The sequence below is a fragment of the Cetorhinus maximus genome, chromosome 4 (assembly GCF_964194155.1).
Source record: "Cetorhinus maximus chromosome 4, sCetMax3.hap1.1, whole genome shotgun sequence".
Lineage (NCBI taxonomy): Eukaryota > Metazoa > Chordata > Chondrichthyes > Lamniformes > Cetorhinidae > Cetorhinus > Cetorhinus maximus.
Genome location: NC_135882.1, coordinates 164001633 through 164022746, shown reverse-complemented (window position 1 = coordinate 164022746; position 21114 = coordinate 164001633). Strand labels below are relative to the sequence as shown.

Sequence of the window (21114 nt, the reverse complement as noted above, 5' to 3'; positions counted from 1 at the left end):
TGGCCACTACAGACCAGCCTTGCCAGCAATGACCATATCCCTAAACAAATTCAAAATACTGGTCGTTTTTTTCAAATTTTTTGTTTGCTTAAATTCACTGCTTACTTTTGCAGAGACTCCTCCTGGGTTGGATAGTTTGACTGACAGCACTAACAATAAAGCAAATAAGGTATCTGCAACCAAAATATATCATTGTTGTACTTATTGAATTATAACTTAGTTAAACTAAAGTTTGTTAATTAAAATTATCTACTCATCCGAATGCTTTTGATCACTAAATGCCCACTTGGAGTATTACTGAATATTCCAAATGTTTTAGAAAATGTAATTATCAGAAGTAGATAAATATCTTTCTGAAACTTCGTCTTGCTTTATAAAGCACCTGTGACAAACATTTGAAATACTGTAAATGAATTTGCAAGTTGCTTTACTTAACTCCGTCAGCCCAAGAACATTGCTACAAGAATTCCTCATGATAGTGTCCTTGGTGCAGTGATCTTCAGCTAATTTGTCAATGACCTTCCCTCCCAACATAAGATCAGAAGTGGGATAGTGATTGATGTTTAGTGTTCAGGGGATGAACAGCCAGCAGTAATGCTCCTTATCAGTACCAACAACATAGGTACAGAGTGCAACGTGGTCCTGTAGCTGAATTTAGGGAGCTAGGAAAGAAACGAGCAAGTAGGACCTCAAAGGTAGCAATCCCAATATTACTCCCAGTGCCACATGCTGTTGAGTATAGAAATAGCATAGAGCAGATGAATGTGTGGCTGATGAGATGATGCAGGACAGAAGGCTTCAGATCCTTGGGGTATTGGGACCTGCTCTGGAGAAGATGGGAGCTCTATAGGCCTGATGGGTTGCACCTGAACAGAACTGGAAAAGTGTCCTGACGGGGTGGTTCACTAGTGCTATTGGGGAGGATTTAAATTAACTTGGCAGGATAAAAACCAGGTGGTAACATTAGAAAGAAAAAGCAAGATGCATAACGGTTGGGAAAGACAGATAGCACTGGAGTAAGAAATAGTAAGGTATTAGGTGGGGTCAGAGTAGGATGAAATACAATGAGATCTGAATTTAGTTTACTGTGTACTATGACGAGTTATCTGTAGTAAAAATAATTAGCTGGGGCAGGGTCAATTTCAATGGGTTGAGAACAGACCTGGCACAGGTAAATTAGAATCAAAGATTGACAGGCAAGACTTTAATAGAACAATGGGCTGCCTTTAAAGTGTTGAGGTACATGCCCATGAGGGGGAAAAATAAGACGAGCAAATACAGAATTCTATGGATGATGAACGGGAGAATAAGATGGAGCAGAAAAGGGGTGAGTATGACAGGTTGATAATGCATGTGAGAACTAGGCTGAATATAGAAAGTTTGGAGGGGAAGTGATAAAGGAAATGAGAAGCAAAGAGAGAATATGAGAAGAGACTGACTGCTAACATAAAAGGAAATCCGAAAGTGTTCTATAGGTATATAAATAGTAAAAGGAGAAGTGGTTCCGATTCAGAACCAAAAATGGGATTTACACATGGAAACCGAGGAGCATCACTGAGGCACACAATGAGTATTTTGCATCTGTCTTTACCGAGGAAGAAGAAACACTGGATGGGCTAAACGCTCTAACAAAGGAGGTGTTAATTAGGCTGGCTGTACTTAATTAAGTCACCTGTACTGGATCAGATGTATCCAAGGATACTGAGAGAAGTAAGGGTAGAAATTGCGAAGGCACTGGACATAATTCTTCAATCTTCCATAGATATAGAAGTGGTGTCAGAGGACTGAAGAATTGCAAATGTTGCACTCCGATTCAAAACAGGGTGCAAGGATAAACTCAATAACTACAAGCCTTATACCCTTTTATTCCTGTTATCTCAATTCGTAAAACCTACCTTTTTTCACATTTACTATCAAATTTTCCCCGCATTTTCAAATTTCCTATATGACCCCTACATTTCTGTTATTTTAAAGTTGGATTGAAATTAAGGTGCACGGTATCAAAGGGCATGTGATTGTAAGGATAGAAAGTTGGCTACAGGACACATAATAGAAACATAGAATAGTTATGGTGCAGAAAAAGGCCATTCAACCCATTGTGTCTGTGCCGGCTAAAAGAGAAAAAAGAAACCAGCTACACATTTTAATCCCACTTTCCAGCACCTTGTCCGTAGCTTTGCAGGTTACAGCACTTCAGATGTAGAATAGGATCAGTGGATTTTTTTGGACTGGAGCAGTGGTGTTCTCTGGTGACATATTAAGACCACCAGCCATCTTAATGTATAATTTTTGTTCTATATGAATGTCTGTGTGTTGCTCTTGTACCCCTTCATTCCTGCTATCTTGCGTTTAGTTTGAAAAATACACTCATTTAGTATCTTTGCCATTCCTTGATCCTCCATAAGATTTCCTTTTTTATCCCAATCAAGTTTACCTTTTACTCTTGATATTTATAAAATCCTTTACAAATTTTCATTGTTTGTTGTCTTCATACTACAGTAACTTTTATGTTTCACCTCCATCTTTTAAACTCTGCTTGAATTTCTTTTGCATTGTTAGCACTAGATTGTCATTTCTACAAGTTTAATTTTAATGGCTCACCTCTAGCAATGAGAAGGATAGCCAGTTAGAAGTCTCATTAGAGCAAATTTCACAATTCTTTATGCGTTTTTTGGAACTAATCCTGAATTTGTAATAGTTGTTTTGTACATCACCAGGTTGATGGCACAAAGGAACCTGGGAACTCCCCTACACTCAAACGAACAGATGAGGATTTGGGCACAAGACGATACAGTGACAGTCTAGCTAGTTTTTTAGAAGATGAAAGGCTCTTGTCATTGGCAAGCTTGGAAGACCAATCCACAGGTACAGTGCACAGTACTGTTGTCCTGTTTCCGAGGTGACTGAACTATAGTTAAGTATAAGGTGAAATTGTTGAAAATATTTTAAAATTGAATCTTTTTTTTAAAAACAGATGAACTTTGGGTTTAATATTGTTTTTTTTTACAGTTTGCAATGTCCAAAACAATTTTTGTTCAGTGCACCAGGAATTCTTAAATGGCCTGAACTTATTTACATTATTCAGAGGAAAAAAAGAAAATTATTCCTCCTTTTGTATATGCTGAAATGTTACAGAATCTTGCAGCAGTGAAGTCCAATTGGTCCATTGTGCCTGTGCTGGCTCTCTTTGAAATAGCTTTCCAATCAGCCCCCCTTTCCCCATAGCCCTGCAATTTCCTCTCTTTAAGTATATATGCAATTCCTTTTTGAAAGTTACTATTGAATTTGATACTTCCACCCTTTCAGCCAGTGCCTTGCAGATTATAATGACTCGCTATGCTAGAAAAAGGTTCTTCTCATCCTTCTGGCTCTTTTGCCAATTACCTTAAATCTGTGCCGCCTGAATATATTGACCCTTCTGCAACAGTTTCACAATTACTCTATTATAACCTTCCATGATATTGTTCAACATGATGACTAAAGGTTCAGTTTTTTAAAAAAAACTTGTCCAATCATAGTTGCTCCACTATTGGCCGCTGTGCCTTTAGTGTCTTGGGCCCCTAGCTCTGGAAATCTATGCCTACACCTCGCCACCTTTTTACTTCACTTTCCTTCTTTAAGACATTCCTTAAAATCTTCCTCTTTGACCAAGCATTTGGTCATCCGACCTAATATCCTTATGTGGCTCAGTGTCAGATTTTGCTTTACAGTACTCCTGTGAAGCACCTTGGGATATTTCATTACATTATAAGTACTATATAAATATAGGTAGCTGCTCAAAAATGAATAATGCTTCAATCCTAACAGATGATGAGCTTGATGCTGAGGCATTTCGGGATGATAGACTGGAAGCTTATTTCAAACAGTTGGTCCCGCCAGGAATGCAAAGAGGTCACACTGAAGGACAAGAACTCCCTGAAGTCCATGCTGCACTTCAAGAAACCAGATGGCACCAGGTAAAGCTCAACAGTCCTGTCTGTGCACCACACATCAATGCCAAAGGTTTCATCAAGTATAATGGTAAAAATAAAATTTTAATATTTTTTCATGAACTCCAGATGCAGCATTACAGCTTCCTCCTTTTTATTTAGGCTTGTGTGAATCAATAGGAGCACCTATCCCAAAAGAACTGGTGTTTTTTTTTGATTATCATTTTCACTGCTTGTTTCCACCTTGGTTTAAAAATTTAATTGTATGGCCCAGAATTTCCTGAATTGCATTTATGCAATAATTCCTGTTAGTTCCTGTGCCAATCTTGTAAATGTGAATTTATGGCCTAATTTGCCTACACTGGAGCCTACTAACTCGCATAATTAAGGTTCAGATTCATCTGAACCAGTACCAGTATCATCCTAGATTTCTATATTTGAAATGGCCGGACAGAAACTTAAATTACTTGTTATTTAGCCTTGTCCAATAAAACATAATACACCTATATGGTAACATTTTTACATCATTGAATATTTCTATAAATAATCAAACCTGTTAATTTAACTTTCCCTCTCCACTGTTAGCCCTTGCTAAGTGCAACTAATTCAGAAAGCTCAAAATATGAAATTTAGAAAAACTGAAATGAATAGTAGAACGAATTGAATTTTTAAAAAATCATTCATATGATGTGGGTGTCGCTGGCTAGACAAGCATTTATTCCCATCCCTAATTGCCCTCAAGAATTAGCTGAAGTCTGCCATCTAAGATGGTAGGGACCTTGGGAATTAGCTGAAGTCTGCCATATAAGATGGTGGGGACCTTGGGATGAGGCCAAGAGGGATCCATCCACTGGGCGCTTCTGGTCAAAGGTGATTGCAAACACTTCAGCCTTGTTTTTCACTTAACTGCTGAATCCCTAGATGTAATCTGACTGTTTACAGTAATAGCTGCAACATAACACCTAGCTATCAAATGTAACTCTTCAGTTTAACAAGGTGGAAGGGCTATTAACATTTTAGAAGTTGGTAAGAACAAGATAGAAACTTTTAGCTAGCGTATTCTGGTATCTGTAACAATTATTTCTGACCAGTCATGAATCTCAGTGCCACTCAGTTGACCATTGTGCATAATTCTCAAATTGACATTTGTATCATGTTGTTCACACCCCAAAATACTTACAATCAAGGAATTTTAATTGTGACCACAAAGGTAATGCAAGCAAACAACACCCAGGGTCCTAGGTGTTAAGTGACAGTAACAGCTAATCAAACCTTGTGCCTGGATATTTTGAAGTAGACTTAAGTTGGAGGTTGGCCAAACCTATCTCTAGTCGCCATTGATTTGCAAGTGACGTTCATGCCAGGCAATGGCCACCTCCAACAAGAGAGAATCTAGCCGTCGTCCCATTACATTCACTGAACTCCCACTATCAACATCGTGGGGGTTACCATTGACCACAAACTGAACTAGACTAGCCATATAAATACCTTGGCTACAAGAGCAGCTCAGAGGCTAGGAATCCTGTGGCGAATAAGTCACCGTCTAACTCCCCAAAGCCTGTCCACCAGCTACAGGTCAGGAGTGTGATGGAATATTCTCCACTTGCCTGGATGAATGCAGCTCCAACAACACTCAAGAAGCTTGACACGATCCAGGACAAAGCAGCCCGTGTGCTTGGCACCCCATCCACAAACACGGACTCCCTCTGCCATCACCGCACAGTGGCAGCAGTGTGTATCATCTACAAGATGTACTGCAGGAATTCACCAAGACTCCTTAGACAGCACCTTCCAAACCCATGACCATCAAGAAGAACAAGGGCAGCTTGGGAACACCACCACCTTTTCAAGGACCATTAGGAATTGACAATAAATGCTGGCCTAGCCAGTGAAGCCCACAATCTGTGAATGAATAATAAAAAAAATTATCCATCTTTACTGTTTTAGGGGGTTAGTGAACATGAATTGGATTCCAATTTCAGGAAATTAGACAAAGGTCCCTAGCAGCCACTGGTTAATGATGAGGTAGAAAATGTCCTCGTTCAGAAAATGTTTTATTCTCCTACCTGCCCATACAGCTAATTTTGAAATTAGTCTTTTAACTATTGAACTAAAACTGTAGATAAAGCTAAGATAAATATACAGACATATGTCCCAGAATAGCATGTGATCACATTGGCAAGTGGAATAACTTGAGAGCATCTTGAATAGAAAGCCCATGTGCAATTTAAATATTTTTGTTTTCACTGCAGCGGGTGCACCTAGCACTCTGTTCTCTTAAGTATTCTTGAGTGTCCTTAGTGCAAAGTGTTTAAAAATCCTACTGATGAAATTCAGTTAACTGGTAAAATCTTGTACAATTAAATTTAAACCTCTTGGGGGGTTTGTCATCGACGAACACCATTGTGTCATCTTGTACCTAGTGCTACCTAGTGCCACTGATGCCACAAATACTTTTACAAGTGCGTATACCTCTGTACAGAGCACAGTTAAAATCCTAGTTTGATTAACTTTGAAAAATATATTGTTTTTATTCGTTCATGGGATGTGGGCATCTCTGGCCAGGTCAGCATTTATCACCCATCTCTAGCTGCCCTAGTTCAGAGGGCATTTCAGAGTCAACATTGCTGTGGGCCTGGAGTCACATTTAGGCCAGAGCAGGTAAGGACAGCAGATTTCCTTCCCTAAAGGATATTAGTGAATGGGCTTTTATGACAATCGGCAGTGGTTTTATGATCGTCATTAGGCTTTTAATTCCAGATTTTTGTTGAATTCAAATTTCACCATCTGCCGTGGCAAGATTTGAACCCAAATCCCCAGAACATTACCCTGGGTCCCTGGATTACTAGTCCAGCAACAATACCATTACACCATCGCCATGTCTTCTAAGGGTACTTTATAAAGCTGTTAAATAATAAATTTTCCTCATGAATATTTGTATAATTGATTTGCAGTTTTTTCATCTGGAAAGTAGGATTTTTATTTGTGTGAAGATAATGCAAAATTTTGTCATTTTCTCCCCAACCAGAGGGAATAATAGTCTTTCCTTCACTCTATCAGAACTTCCATAATTTTAAAAGCTTCTATTAAATCTTCTCTCGGTCTGTTTTGCTGTGGTGAAAATAGTCTCAATATCTTTGGTCTGTCTTCATAACTAAGTTTTGTGTGCCTGATATTATCTTGATCAATGAATGCTCTCCATAGCTTTAATGCCCTTTCTATTCCAAGATATCCAAAACTGCGCACAATACTCTATGATGTAGCCAATGTTTTTACAAATTTGCCTCAATTACTTCAATTACTCTTGTACTCTGTATCCTTTTACATAAAACCAAAAAGATTTTTACTTTGATGGGTTTGTCTGCTTCTAGCTTTCAAGGATTTCTGTATTAGACCCCTTGGTCGTCTTATGTTCATCCAGATTTTCCATGGAGTGTATACTCCCTTGATTTACTTCCCAAAATATATTATCCTCATCCTTTGCCACATTACGTGCTATCTTCCAGTTATCTGCTTATTCCATAACTTGTCTGTCTTTCTAAAGCCTTTCAATTCTATGATTTGCATATGAAAATGAACAATCTTATGACACTTAATGAATCTTTTTTCGTTAAAAAATTATTTGACACTTTGCAAACAATTCTTCAATGTTGGGTAACTTTCAGATGCCTCCTGTTCGACAAGCAGCCACTGGAATGGATTCCGCACCATCAAGTGGTGCGGATACAGAAGATGAATTGGAGGCTGTCCAGCAACAGAGTGCTTTGCAAGGACAATTGCTGTTGTCCAGTTCAACAAGGCAATTGGTATGTAGGTTCTATTATACTTCTAAGGAGGGAGGAGGGGAGGGGAGGGGGAGGGTGCACACCTTTGAAGCTACTTTCTGAATTTTTGTGCACACCTTTGAAGCTACTTTCTGTTTGAAGTCACTAAAAAATTGAATTGGTAGGGATTAATCATTATTACATTGACTTCTGCAGATCAGCAGTGAGTACACTTGTCAACATCCTTTGAATTTTATGATTTTATATGGGTGTGACTCTGAAAACCTAATAACTTTAGAGTTTTTGAAACTTTTGGGGTCAGATAACTTTTTTAAATGAGTTGCAGTTATTAATTCCAAAATGTTAGGGCCAGGAAGTAGGAATAGATTATATATGGGAAAAAGTATATTAGCCGGAATGCAGGGGAAATAAAGACGACAGATGAGTATAAAACTCAGTTCTGGTATTTGAGTGAAGACTATCTTCAAATAGGAAATCTCAGTGGAAAGATAGTACAGTCTTTGCCTTAAGTCTGCCTGTAACCTAAGAATTAAATTCAACACAGTGAGTTGCTTGTCTTTTGGTTTTAATGTTATCTTAAATTTCCATTGTACAAGTGAATGCTGCCAATGGTTTATTAAGCTTACCAGTAAGTAGCAAAGCATTACATTTCTGAAAGGACTCCGATTTGATTCCCAGTCTAGGCTGTGTTAGCTCAACAGCGGTAAAGTGCTACAACTGATGGCACATCCCCCTGAGTTTAAGCATGTGGAAAAGTGACTAGGTTTCCCAATTGTATTTGCCTACTGGAATTAGTCATATGTGGGCATTGAGTGACAACAGTCTGAGACCTGGCTGTTTAACAACACCCTGCTGATGTTTTCTGTTGAGGTGTGCGTGTGTGTATGTGTGCTTGCAACAATGATGGCCACTTAAACTGTCGGGCACATGTATGGCTTCACACCTTGGAGAGAAAATTGTTGAGGAACCAAATGAACATGGGAATGATTATGTATCCTACATAACCCTAATGTTTATATTAAGTGTATTTTCATGTAATTTAGGTTAATCTTCCACAATGCATTTTCTCTTCATTGATGCATTTTAGTCAGCGTTACTGCAAGGGGATTGGAGTACAAGAATAAGGACATCTTGCTACAATTGGCTTTGGTGAGACTGCACCTGGACTACTGTGTGCAGTTTTGGCCTTGGTGTTTAAGGAAGGATATACTTGCATTTTAGGCAGTACGGTGAATGTTTGAAAGATTGGTCTCTGGGATGAGAGGCTGAGTAAATTGGGTCTTATATTCTCTGGAGTTTAGAAGAATGAGAGTTGATGTCACTGAAATACATAGGATCCTGAAGGGACTTAACAGAGTAGACACTGAGAGATTGTTTCCCCTGACTAGGGAATCTAGAACATAGCACAGTCTCGGGGTAAGGGATCAATCATTTAGGATTGAGCTGAGGAGAAATTACTTTACTCAATGTTGTGAATCTCTGGAATTCTCTACCCCAGTGGATACTTAATTGTTGACTATATTTAAGGCTGGAATAAGGCACATTTTTGGGCTCTTGGGAACCAAGGGATATGGGGAGAGATAGGAAAGTGGAGTTGAAGCCCAAGATCAGCCATGCTCCTGTTGAATGGCAGAGCAGGCTTCACAGGACGTAGGGGCTTCTGCTCCTATCTCTTGTATTCTTAACATGGGAGAATTTCCCCACCGATTCAAAGGTGGTGATTCATGTTGGCATAGTTTAACAAATGCTACCAGCCTGCTTAGTTTGTGTGAATCTGGATGATAATTAGTGATGGATTATTTAACTGTGGAAGATGTTTATGGGTGAGCATAATCCCATACTTGCCTGGTGTCCTTACATGGCATTGCTATCCCGAGGCAAGTTATCTTAGCATAAAATGGGGATTGAACATAAATATTTTTCACAGAATACTAATTAACTTAATATCTTAACTTGCAATGCAGCTTGGAGAGAGCAATCATCCCAGCTTTAGGCCAGGATTGGAAGGTGGTAGCTCTGATGAGTCCATCGGACCACTTGATGAACTAAATGATGTTGGATTTGAATTCAGAAGATCAGCAGAGGGTCAGGTCATAAACTCACCAGTTGTAGGTAAGCACATTATTACTGGATGTAAGACTGCTACTGGATCACTTTTTTCATACAATTAGGACGATACCTAGCTAAAGCTACAGGAGCATTATTCTGACAACGTTTTGCTCTCTTTATCCCTTTGTTGAAAGCTGGTCTCTGGTCGCCATTCTTGTTTTAACACTTTTTCTATACTAGTTTCTTGTACAATTAATTTTTTTTTTGCCGAGTTCAAAACATTTTCTGCGTTTTTTTTGTAATAAACATCTAACCTTTTGACTGACTGCCTAGGCAAAGGAAGTTTTATTTTTTTCAGATGAGCTCCTTAACACTTTTTGAGATTCCTATTAAAAACCTGAAGCAGGGTCCCAGTGTTGCCAGTTGGATCTTTGGTGGCATGCTTTGTTGGACTGAGTTATTTTTAGAAACCTTGGGCTCCAGCTGTGCATAGGAGGTTTCTATTCCTGGATCAAATTGGGATGGAAGTGTTTATTAGTAGCATTTTCTTGCACGTTCAAGATGTCACGATAATTGTGCTCTTCAAAGTCTCATATGGAGAGCCAGTATCAAGAGTTCTTTTGGTCCATACTTTTGACCTCTGGCATCATTCACTGACCTGTCCCATGTTGTGGTTTCACTATCAACTTTGGTTTATTGCGCCTGGATGATTTTATCTGTTTCAACTTTAGAAGAAGTAGCATTGACCCTGACAGTCGTGCTTTTACGCTGTTAACACAATTGTTAAAACCTTAATCTTACAGGTGGTGGAGGGGATGGTAGCAGTGGGACTGAAGAAGATGGAAATGTCGGTGTGTCAGCTATTCCTTCTGATTCTACAACCCATGATGATCGGTGGGGATGTGAACTAGTGGACAGAAATATAGCTGGAGAAGAAGATAACAATATTAGTACAGCAACTGTTCCCTCTAATACTGCAACATATGATAATTTGCGAGGCTTCAGAATAGTGGATAGGAATGTTGCTGGCCAAGATCAAGCACAAAGTACACTTCCATTAAATGGGAATAAGGAATTTATTGTTGGTCAGAATGAGGTAAGAAAGTAAATGAAACCCATTTAAAGTTTTCCATGTCATTTTTCAACCTAATGAACTCTATACTGCATCTGTAGATTTGAGTTGCTGTGATGATTAAATTTGCATAATTGTAGGATGTAATTTATTTACATACTGCTTCCAATGCTGTAGCTATCTTCTCTTTTAGACAGAGGGACGTTTAGGCCCAGTAGGCAATGGAAAAGTTATTACTACTGTTCCTGGAACAGCTCTTAATTTATCCTCCAGAAGAAGTTCAACTCATCATCAGGAAACTTCAGTAAGTGAAGTCCCTTCAAAGACCATGATTTCTATAATGTTTAAATCACTTCGGAATTTGTACCTACCGGAGGTAACATCAGTCTGGCTTCAAAAGGATTGACTTATGGCCAATCTCTTAAGATATAAATGGAGAGAGAGAATTATGCAAGAAAGTGGAAATAGTTGCAGGGTGGGAGGGCCCTGGGCACACCAACCTGGTGGGTATTCTGGAGTGAGAGAGAGAGCCTCATAGCATTATATCTCTCATAAAGATGTTCCCTCATGTGAGGACTTGTATTAAGCATTTGCTAAGCTCCATGTTGGGTTTTGGACATCAAAAGCTGCCCCGCAGAAATCCTTCCCTATGCAGTCCATTGTAATGAGGAAACCCTTGAGCATGGAGCAACAGCTGCAGGCTAGGGTTTGCGAGCATGCATTCTTATATTCATGGCTTGGTGCTTCTGCTTTTTTTGTTTTTGGAATCTGAGCTCACAAAGCTGTGATTGTTGCCTATCCCTGCAGTCATTTGGTGGCATAGGAGCAACCAGATGCTGGTCAGACCCCACACCTCCAACTGGTGAACACAAGAAATAGGAGCGAGAGTAGGCGACAAGGCCCATTAAGCCTGCTCTGCCATTCAACATGATCATGGCTGACCTTGGGCTTCAACTCCATTTTCCTGCCCATTCCTCATATCACTGAATTCCCGGAGACCAAAAATCTGTCTATCCCAGCCTTAAATGTATTCAGCAATAGAGTACCTGCAATCCTCTAAGTAGGGAATTTCCAATATTCTCAACCCTTTGAGTGAAGTAATTTCTCCTCATCTCGGTCCAAAATGATCGGCCCCGTATCCTGAGACTGTGCTTTCTTGTTTTAGATTCCCCGACCAGTGGAAACAATCTCTCAGCGTCCACCTTATCAAGCCCCTTTGAAATCTTTTATGTTTCAATAAGGTCGCTTCTCATTATTCCGAACTCCGGAGAACATAAGCCCAATTTATTCAGCCTATCCTCCATAGGACAACCCTTTCACCCCAGGGACCAATTTAGTGAACCTTCACTGTACCACCTCCAGTGCAAGTATATCCTTTCTTAAATGTGGATATCAAAACTGCACATGGTATTCCAGTTGTGGTCTTGCCAAAACCCTGTACAAATGTAGCAAGACTTCTTTATTCTTGTACTCCATTTCTTTTGCAATAAAGGCCAACATGCCATTTGCCTTCCTAATTGCTTGCTGCACTTGCATGCCAATTTTCCATGCTGCTTGAATGAACATACCCAAGTCTCTTTGAACATCAACACTTGCAAGTTTCTCATCTTTTGAAAAATCTTCTGCTTTTCTAGTCTTTCAACCAAAGTGAATAACTTCACACTTCCCTACATTATACTCCATCTGCCATCTTGTTGCCCACTCACTTAACCTGTCTATATCTCTTTGCAGCATCTGTGTCCTCCTCACAGCTTACTTTTCCACTTAGCTTTGTATCATCAGCAAACTTAGATACATTACTCTCTGTCTCTTCATCTAAGACATTAATATAGATTGTAAATAGCTGAGGCCCCAGTACTGATCCTTGCAGCACTCCACTGTTCACTGCCTGCCAACTTGGAAAAAGCCCTGTTTATGCCTGCTCTCTGCTTCCTATCTGTTAACTAACCCTCTATCCATGCTAATATACTACCCCCAACTCCATGAGCCCTTATCTTGCCTATTAACCTCTGTGTGGCACCTTGTTGAATGCCATTTGGAAATCCAGGTATACTACATCTACTGGTTCTCTTTTATTTGCCTGTTACATCCTCAGAGAAACTTGTTAAACAGGATTTCCCTTCAATGAAACCATGTTGACTTGTTCTAATCACACTGTGCTTTTCTAAGTCCAGTGTTAAGACTTCCTTAATAATAGATCCCAGCATGTTTCCAACAACTGATGTTAAGCTAGCTGGCCTGTAATTCACTGTTTTTTCTCTCTCACTGCTTTTTAAGAAAGGAGGGAAACATTTGCCAACTTCCAATCTAATGGGACCATCCCCACTGAAACCACTTTGATAGTAAATGATGCTTGCCCATGCTGTGATTAGGAGAATGGTAGCATTGCATTTGATCATCTTAACAGGAAGTTGCACTGCTCACAATGACATTTGCAAAAACAAAAGCTACCTCTCATCACATTATTTTTGCTGAACAGCCTGCACATTGAATCTATTCCCACCTTCATGGTTCCACAATTCTTAAATGGCACTTTTATTGTAATACACATGCTTCCGGTCTCAGCATTTTATTCCTAATGCTTTAGCATTCAAAGAAAGGCTCCCAATTTGATTTTGTCTTTTGTCTTGGGTCTTTAGTTTTATGTTTACAGTATTATTTCATGTTTTCTTCTCTGATTCTCTAACTTCTAACTGTGGAAATCTGTTTTTCCACAGTTACAATCTGACCATTCTTCTTCTATGTCTAGTTTTGATTCCATTCACTATTAGCAAATCTTCATCTTCCTAATTAGAAGCGCTCCATCTTTCATGAAATAACCAGATTTACTCTGTTTTCTGTTATTTATAAAGCTAACGCCATTTAGCACACCCAATAAGCCAGCTACATCATCTGCTATGATTCAATTCATTGGCTGATTATCCTACCAAAGACCAGGAATTGTCCTCCAAATGTAACTTCTGAGCCCTCATACTTCAGTTTCTTGATAATTAACTTAAAGCTATTTGAGCATACTCCTCTCCTGCATTATTTATTCCTGCATGAACACCCACTTCCCTTCACTTTGGAATCTGAAACTTCATGCCTGAGGCAGAGGAATAAGATGTTGATGGGGCCATAGTTTTTGTTTGAGCAGTGGAAATTGGCAAGAGTTATAGATTGGATGGGAGGATGTCTGGGAGAAGGACAAAGAGGAAGCAGTTCAAGAGAGTAATCAGGGTCTCAGGTATGTGGTGATGAGAAAGTGGTCTCGTGCGTGGTATGACCATTGATGGGGAATCGATATGGAGAGCGAGGTTGATTGAAATGGACAGGCAAGGAAACAAAGAACAAGGGGACTGGTTAGTTTTAAGTTGGAAACCAGTTGTATTACTTTGCAGCATTAAAATTCCAATAAACTATTACTTTTTAGAATTGATTTTAGATTTCACCAATGCCTCCTATGAAGCTAAATGCACTAGCACCTGCATATCAGTTGAGTAGACAGATGTAGAGTCAGTCTTTTTCTTTTTTATTGTGACATGATCTCAAGCTCTGAAAAGCACGTTCCCTTTAAAGATTGTTATTAAGCCCTGAATAATTAATTTTTTTGCTGTAAATTTCTGAGTCAGAACTGTATAAAGACTGCAAAATAATTTCACAAAGGATCCTTGGAGAGATGGCACATATTACAATAGTCTGGGGTGGAGTCAATGTAGCCAGGAGAAGCAGTAGTGCAGTGGGCTTCAAAAAAATATGGTTTGTTTCTAATTATCTATCTCTTTTAGTTAAAAGCATTGTGCATGCAGTAGCATTGTTTTGTTTGAGATGATTTTTATGGTGCTTATAGCTTTAAAGATTTGTGCAACTGAGCCATTGGTAGCCTAAATTTATTTCTGTTTTGGTTCCACAGAATGCTATGAATATCAATGTAAATGAAATGAAGCTGGATTCTGCATATTTTCGCACTGTGGGAGGCAATATTACCACAGATGACCAGTTACTTTTTGCTGTCCAAGACTCACCTTTTCATCTTTCTCAGATCACCTGCTCACCTTGTGATAATGACGACTTGGGTCTTGGAGGTGGACCTTGTGGAGACATTACATTAGGCCAGTCAGCAGCTACGGGAAGTTCTGATGATGCTGATTGGACCTTATGTGCTGATTCAGGCCCACCTCTTGCTGCTGCCTACTTATCACCTGTGTATCCAGATGAAATTGCAATTGAGGCATGGCAGGATTCCTCAAAAAACTCTCAGTTTTGTAAGCAGCAGAAAGCTGAATGGAGCACTGGGTGCTCCCAATGGGATAGTGGAGAAGGTACCTTTTTACAGTTGCTAATTCTAGTCTGCATAGTCATGTAGAGTGAGATTGATTGAAGATGCTAGGTGTTTTGCAGCTGGCTTGTTTAACTGATTCCAAAGGATTTACGCAATGAAAATATTGAATCCAATTGCTTTAATATTACTACTTCAGCTTTTTTATCCTTTAAAAAGAAGCAGTGATTTTATTCAACAAAAACCGCTGAGAACACGGAGGATGCAGCACTCCTGGGCACATGATCATCATGTTGATTGCCTAACTGTCATCAGTAACATATTAACAAAAATCTTATAGAAGTTGGACACTGATCCACATAGCCACGATATAACTTTGAATTGATAACATCAAGCAGGTGCAAAATGCATAGTGATATCTCTCTCTCTCTTCCCTGCTATGCCTACATAACATATACCTCCTGTGCCTATTCACTTGTTTGTTGGGATTAAAGCGCATGGGTTTGGGGGTAGTGTATTGAGACAGATAGAAGACTGATTGACAGACAGGAAACAAAGAGTAGGAATAAACGGGTCTTTTTCCGAACGGCAGGCAATGACTAGTGGGGTACTGCAGGGATCAGTGCTGGGACCCCAGCTATTCACAATATAAATAATTTAGATGAGGGAACTAAATGTAATATCTCTAAATTTGCAGATGACACAAAGCTGGATGGGAGAGTGAGCTGAGGAGGAGGATACAAAGATGCTTCAGTGTGATTTGGACAAGCTGAGTGAGTGGGCAAATGCATGGCAGATGCAGCATGATGTGGATAAATGTGAGGTTATCCACTTTGGTAGCAAAAGCAGGAAGGCAGATTATTATCTGAATGGCTATAAATTGAGAGAGGGGAATGTGCAACGAGGCCTGGGTGTCCTCATACACCAGTCGCTGAAGGTAAGCATGCAGGTGCAGGAGGCGGTAAAGAAGGCAAATGGTATGTTGGCCTTCATAGCCAGAGGATTTGAGTACAGGAGCAGGGATGTCTTGCTGCAATTATGCAGGGCCTTGGTGAGACCACACCTGGAATATTGTATGCAATTTTGGTCTCCTTATCTGAGGAAGGATGTTCTTGCTATAGAGGGAGTGCAGCAAAGGTTTACCAGACAGATTCCTGGGATGGTGGGTTTGACATATAAGGTGAGATTGAGTCGGTTAGGATTATATTCGCTGGAGTTCAGAAACATGAGAGGGGATTTCATAGAAACCTATAAAATTCTAACAAGACTAGGCAGGAAGGATGTTCCCGATGGTAGGGGAGCCCAGAACCAGGGGTCACAGCCTGAGGATACGGGGTAAACCATTTAGGACTGAGATGATGAGAAATTCCTTCACCCAGAGAGTGGTGAGCCTGTGGAATTCACTACCACAGAAAGTAGTTGAGGACAAAACAGTGTATGTTTTCAAGAAGGAGTTAGATATAGCTCTTGGGGTGAAAGGGATCAAAGGATATGGGGAGAAAACGGGAGCAGGCTGTTGAGTTGGATGATCAGCCGTGATCATGATGAATGGCAGAGCAGGCTCGAAGGGCAGAATGGCCTACTCCTATTTTCTATATTTGGCTTCTCTCTTCTCTGGAATCCTTCCCTCTCATCTCCCCTTTTCTCTGGGAAAGTGAGAAAACATAGGAACTTCAGTCAGACTTCACCTGGAGAACTGCATTCAGTTTTGTGTCAATGCACCTTGCTAAAGAGATATTAGGAGAGGGGTACAGTTTAAAGAGTTAAATGAGGGTGGCTTGTATGAACTTAGTTTGTATTCCATTGAGTTTAGAAAATTGAGGGCTGACCAAAGGTGTTTAAAACATCCCTTTGGCCACCAAGTGACACTTCTTTTCAGGCTTCCCTTGACCCTAGGTCTGATCCCATATTCTTTTCTTGTTTCCTCATGCCCCCTCCCAGCTCACTGAAATCTAGCTCCTCCTCCCGGTATCCTATTCCCGCTGAACTGTTAACCACTTGGCTTCCCTTCCAGGCCACTATGCTAGCTGACATTGTAATTAATACCCTCTCAGGTACTGTTCCTCTCCATTTCAAAACAACCTCATTCTCTGAAAAAAAAATTTTAAATCCCCCTACCCCGCAGTCCTTTCAAACTACTTTCCCATCTCCAAAGCCCATTTCTTCAGTTCTTACATTTTGACACCAGCCAAATCTTCACCTATCTTTCCCACAACTCCAGGTTTGGATCTCTGAAATCCTAGTTTCTGGTCATTCAACAGCATAAACAGTTCTAATCGAAATCACAACTGACGTTGTTTGATTGTGACTATATACAGTATTCCTCCTCCTCTGCAATCTTGGAAGTGATCTGTCACAGCACCCTCCTCCAACACCACCCCTGTTGTCGACCTTGGTGGGACTAACCTTAGTTGGTTTCATGGTTTCTCCTGTTCCACAAACTGTTACCCTTGGAGTCCCTCAAAGATCCATCTATGGCCACATTCTCTTCTGCATGTTGCTCTTCAATGACAACATCTGAAGAATTGGCCAATATATGTCATATAGCTGGCTTCTGTGCACCTAAATTTAAAGGGGGAAAATCAGTCAGGTTTCTGCTTTTGATCAGAATCCAGGATGTAAATGTATGTTAGTATCAGATGAGGGCGGTATATGGCTCAACTTTGATATTTGAGAGTCAAAAAAACGGTCTTTATTCATGGAGACTGCAAATGTGGAATGAGTGTAGTAATAGAGGATTGCTGATACTATAGAACTGTACCATACAAAGTTCATATCTTCAACAAAGGAGATGGAGAAGACTGGACATAAAAGGCTCCTGTTAAGTGTGTACCCAAAATGCCTTCCTTTTGCAGGGGAGAGACCCAGTGTGGTTTACCAAAATGAAGAAGGAAACTGGGTGACAGATCTGGCTTATTATTATTCATTGGATAAAGAACAGGATCAGTTCAATTTGCCAACCGATCTAGCCAATAGTATTCAAGAAGAAGAATTTGTAACTGGCAGTAAGATTTTAGCTTTTCTATAACATTTTTAAAGAAATAGCTTTGAGGAAACTTTTTTACTAATGCTTTACTGAAACCTTTTAAATGTGTTTTACAGACAAAGCTGCTGCATTGATTGAAGAAGATCAAGAGGAGTTTGAGGAAAAACACCCATTTCTTCAGGTTTGAGAGAGAATTATTTTGTTGTTCTTCCTAATGCAATTCAATGAAAAACTTGTCTAGATTGAGGTAAATGTGAATGCCTTTGAAGATCTCGGGAATTGGGGCTTACCTCTGAAAACAGACTGAAATAGGGAGCCTGGAATTTCTAGAGTAAGAACCATAGTGAAGGCTCACAGAAAATACAGTATTTATTTCTGAACCAGATTAATAGGGTTGAAAATTCCTAATGTAAAACTTAAAACTGAAGCAAAAATGAAAACAACAGATAAAACAGTTTCGCTAACTTAGAGAGAAACCAAGGACTCTGCAGCAGTTTTCTACAACAGTTTTATGAAACACAAGACAAATTTACACCTGTACAGTGATTAGTGAACTCATAAGGCTCCAGCATTCATCATCTGGCAGCTCATTGCTCAAAAGTCTATCCGATAATGACGGTGTTATTCTGGACACCCTAATTGTTTTTTATTTGCACTCCTTTAGCTCATATTTCTGTGCTATACTTTTACAGGGCTCTCCTTTATTTTCCTGGCTGTTTGACACTGCCTTCAACTCTATTAAATAGTAAAGGAGCAAGTGAATATTAACTCTATACGTATAGTTATATATGTTTATATATAAAATATATGTTTATATATTGTCTGCAGTGGTATTTAAGCTTATAAAGCTGCTCAATGCAATTTAAAACAAGTTAATGCTGCAGTGGTCCCCAACTGATGAAATCATGTATCATGCTATAATGCTGCTAACCTTGCTTGCATTGAATCATACTTCTCCCTCTTTAAAATTCCAAGAATGGCCGGTTGCTGAACAGGTGATTCTGTAATCTCGCATCCTTGTACAGCAAACTGAGAGTAGTTGATTTTTCTCTTGTAGTGCACATGGGGAATGCAAAGTTTTCAGATCTCTGTCACTTTGATATCACTTCAGGAGTTGCCAGATGTTGGAGGTGGAAGGCAAATCAGAATGCCTGCACCTACAAAATGAGTGGCTAAACATAGCCAAGAAGTGGTATAGACTAATGATTAGAACACGGAAAATCACCATCTATGGATGTGTCTGGCTAATTTTGTAGTGAGGCTTCTGCAAAATGCTCATATGAGGTAAACTGTGATTTGGGAAATGTGATTTGCATTTAAACTTGGGGGTTTTTTAATCTCCCAAGTAATTGGCCAGTATTGGCCATGAATAATTGTAACAATAATTTGATTTGAACTGGGGCATAGCTTCCAAGTAGTGTTATGCTTTTTTAAGCCACTTAAGTGCCATAGCAAAACTGAAGAAGCCAACATCAAGCTAATTTTTTTTTTATTCATTCATGGGATGTGGGCGTCACTGGCTAGGATGGGCATTTGCCCACCCCTAATTGTTCTTGTTCAAAGGGCATTTAAGAGTCAACCACATTGCTGTGTGAGAGTCTGGAGTCACATGTAGGCCAGACCAGGTAAGGACAGTAGATTTCTTTCGTTAAAGGATATTAGTGAACCAGATGGGTTTTTACAACAATCGGCAATGGTTTCATGGTCATCATCAGATTTTTAATTCCAAATTTTTATTGAATTCAAATTTCACCATCTGCCATGGTGGGCATTAAACCCGGATCCTCAGAGTCTCACCCTGGGTCTCTGGATTACTAGTCCAGTGACAATACCACTATGCCACTGCCTCCCTTCTTGGACATAAAATTTGAGGATAAAAATTTAGCATTTACTATCCTATAGTTTTCTAGCTCCTAATTAATTGTTGAATCAGATACAATTTTGCAGCCATTCCTACTGTAGCAGCAACTTGTGAACAATGACACAAGAAGTCATCTGGTTCTCATCTTGTCTTTAGCCTTTCATGATTTTCTTAAAGCTTTGAGCCAAATTTTGTTAGATTGGTTGTAAACAGCCAAGCAATAGCACCTTTAAATGATTACCATTTAGGCCAGACAAAATTTCATTAAAAAAATTGCAAAATAAGATCCTTTATGATTTGTAATATATCTATGATCCATCACCAGTTTGTTTGCGATGGTTAATTCTAGACATAAATCAGGTACGTTTTCATTTTTTCTTACCAACTGAATTTGGTCTTGTGACTATAACAGCAACTGCTTTAAGTATTTTTGACATACAAATGAATTAAACTAATTTATTGAAGATTGTAATTTAAAAATAAGTTTGGATAGCCAAGTGCATTCTTTCCTATTGAAACAAGTTTGTTCATAATGGGCAGGTGAAAAATTATGGAATTCAAGATGACAGTACTTTTTCCAACTACTTTAAATGTGAACCTGGATGTATTTTTTCCATGTTTTACGGCTACTAAGGTGTATTATATGTCCATCTATTCAGCACAATCTCCCTAACAATTTCTGAGCATTTTAATTTCAAATGTATTGACTAGTCTACCAACAAAGTGAAGGGGAATTACGCAAAAAAGAGAAGATTCAATTAATTGAATTAATTGTGAAACTAGCAATTATTCCTACTGTTTGGCATCCATAAACATAGAGACCATATGTACAGTTAACTACTATCATATTGAGAACCGAGGTTCATAATTTTGAAGTGTCTTCTCACCTTCTGTACAGGAGGATAAAATGGACATGACAGTTACAAATGGAGCATGTGGAAGTGATTCATGGCAGCTGCCAGCTAATAGCTGCTTGATGTTGAGAGCATCTCAAGCAGGATCTGACTTTATGCAAGGCAGTCAGAGTTATCTTCGCCTCACTCTGGGAGAATTCTTTGGTGAAAGATCAGAGGCTCTTGGATGTCTTGGAGAACAAAGCAATGGCATAAAACGGGTTAGTTCAAGGTTGCAAGGTTGTATATAATTTTTTTTTAAATAAGTATTAAAAATAACT

General features: G+C 39.3%; 1 protein-coding gene across 1 annotated transcript in view; it reads left to right on the top strand.

Moving 5' to 3' along the window:
- Positions 1-21114, top strand: part of cep192 (centrosomal protein 192) — a 135680-nt gene that overhangs the window by 13993 nt on the left and 100573 nt on the right. Inside the window, exons 5-15 of the mRNA XM_078541058.1 lie at positions 114-169; positions 2718-2865; positions 3808-3956; positions 7595-7735; positions 9679-9826; positions 10567-10859; positions 11029-11139; positions 14728-15136; positions 17949-18098; positions 18196-18260; positions 20839-21054. Coding sequence (XP_078397184.1) covers positions 114-169; positions 2718-2865; positions 3808-3956; positions 7595-7735; positions 9679-9826; positions 10567-10859; positions 11029-11139; positions 14728-15136; positions 17949-18098; positions 18196-18260; positions 20839-21054 — 1886 coding nt within the window. The remainder of the gene's footprint in view (positions 1-113; positions 170-2717; positions 2866-3807; positions 3957-7594; positions 7736-9678; positions 9827-10566; positions 10860-11028; positions 11140-14727; positions 15137-17948; positions 18099-18195; positions 18261-20838; positions 21055-21114) is intronic.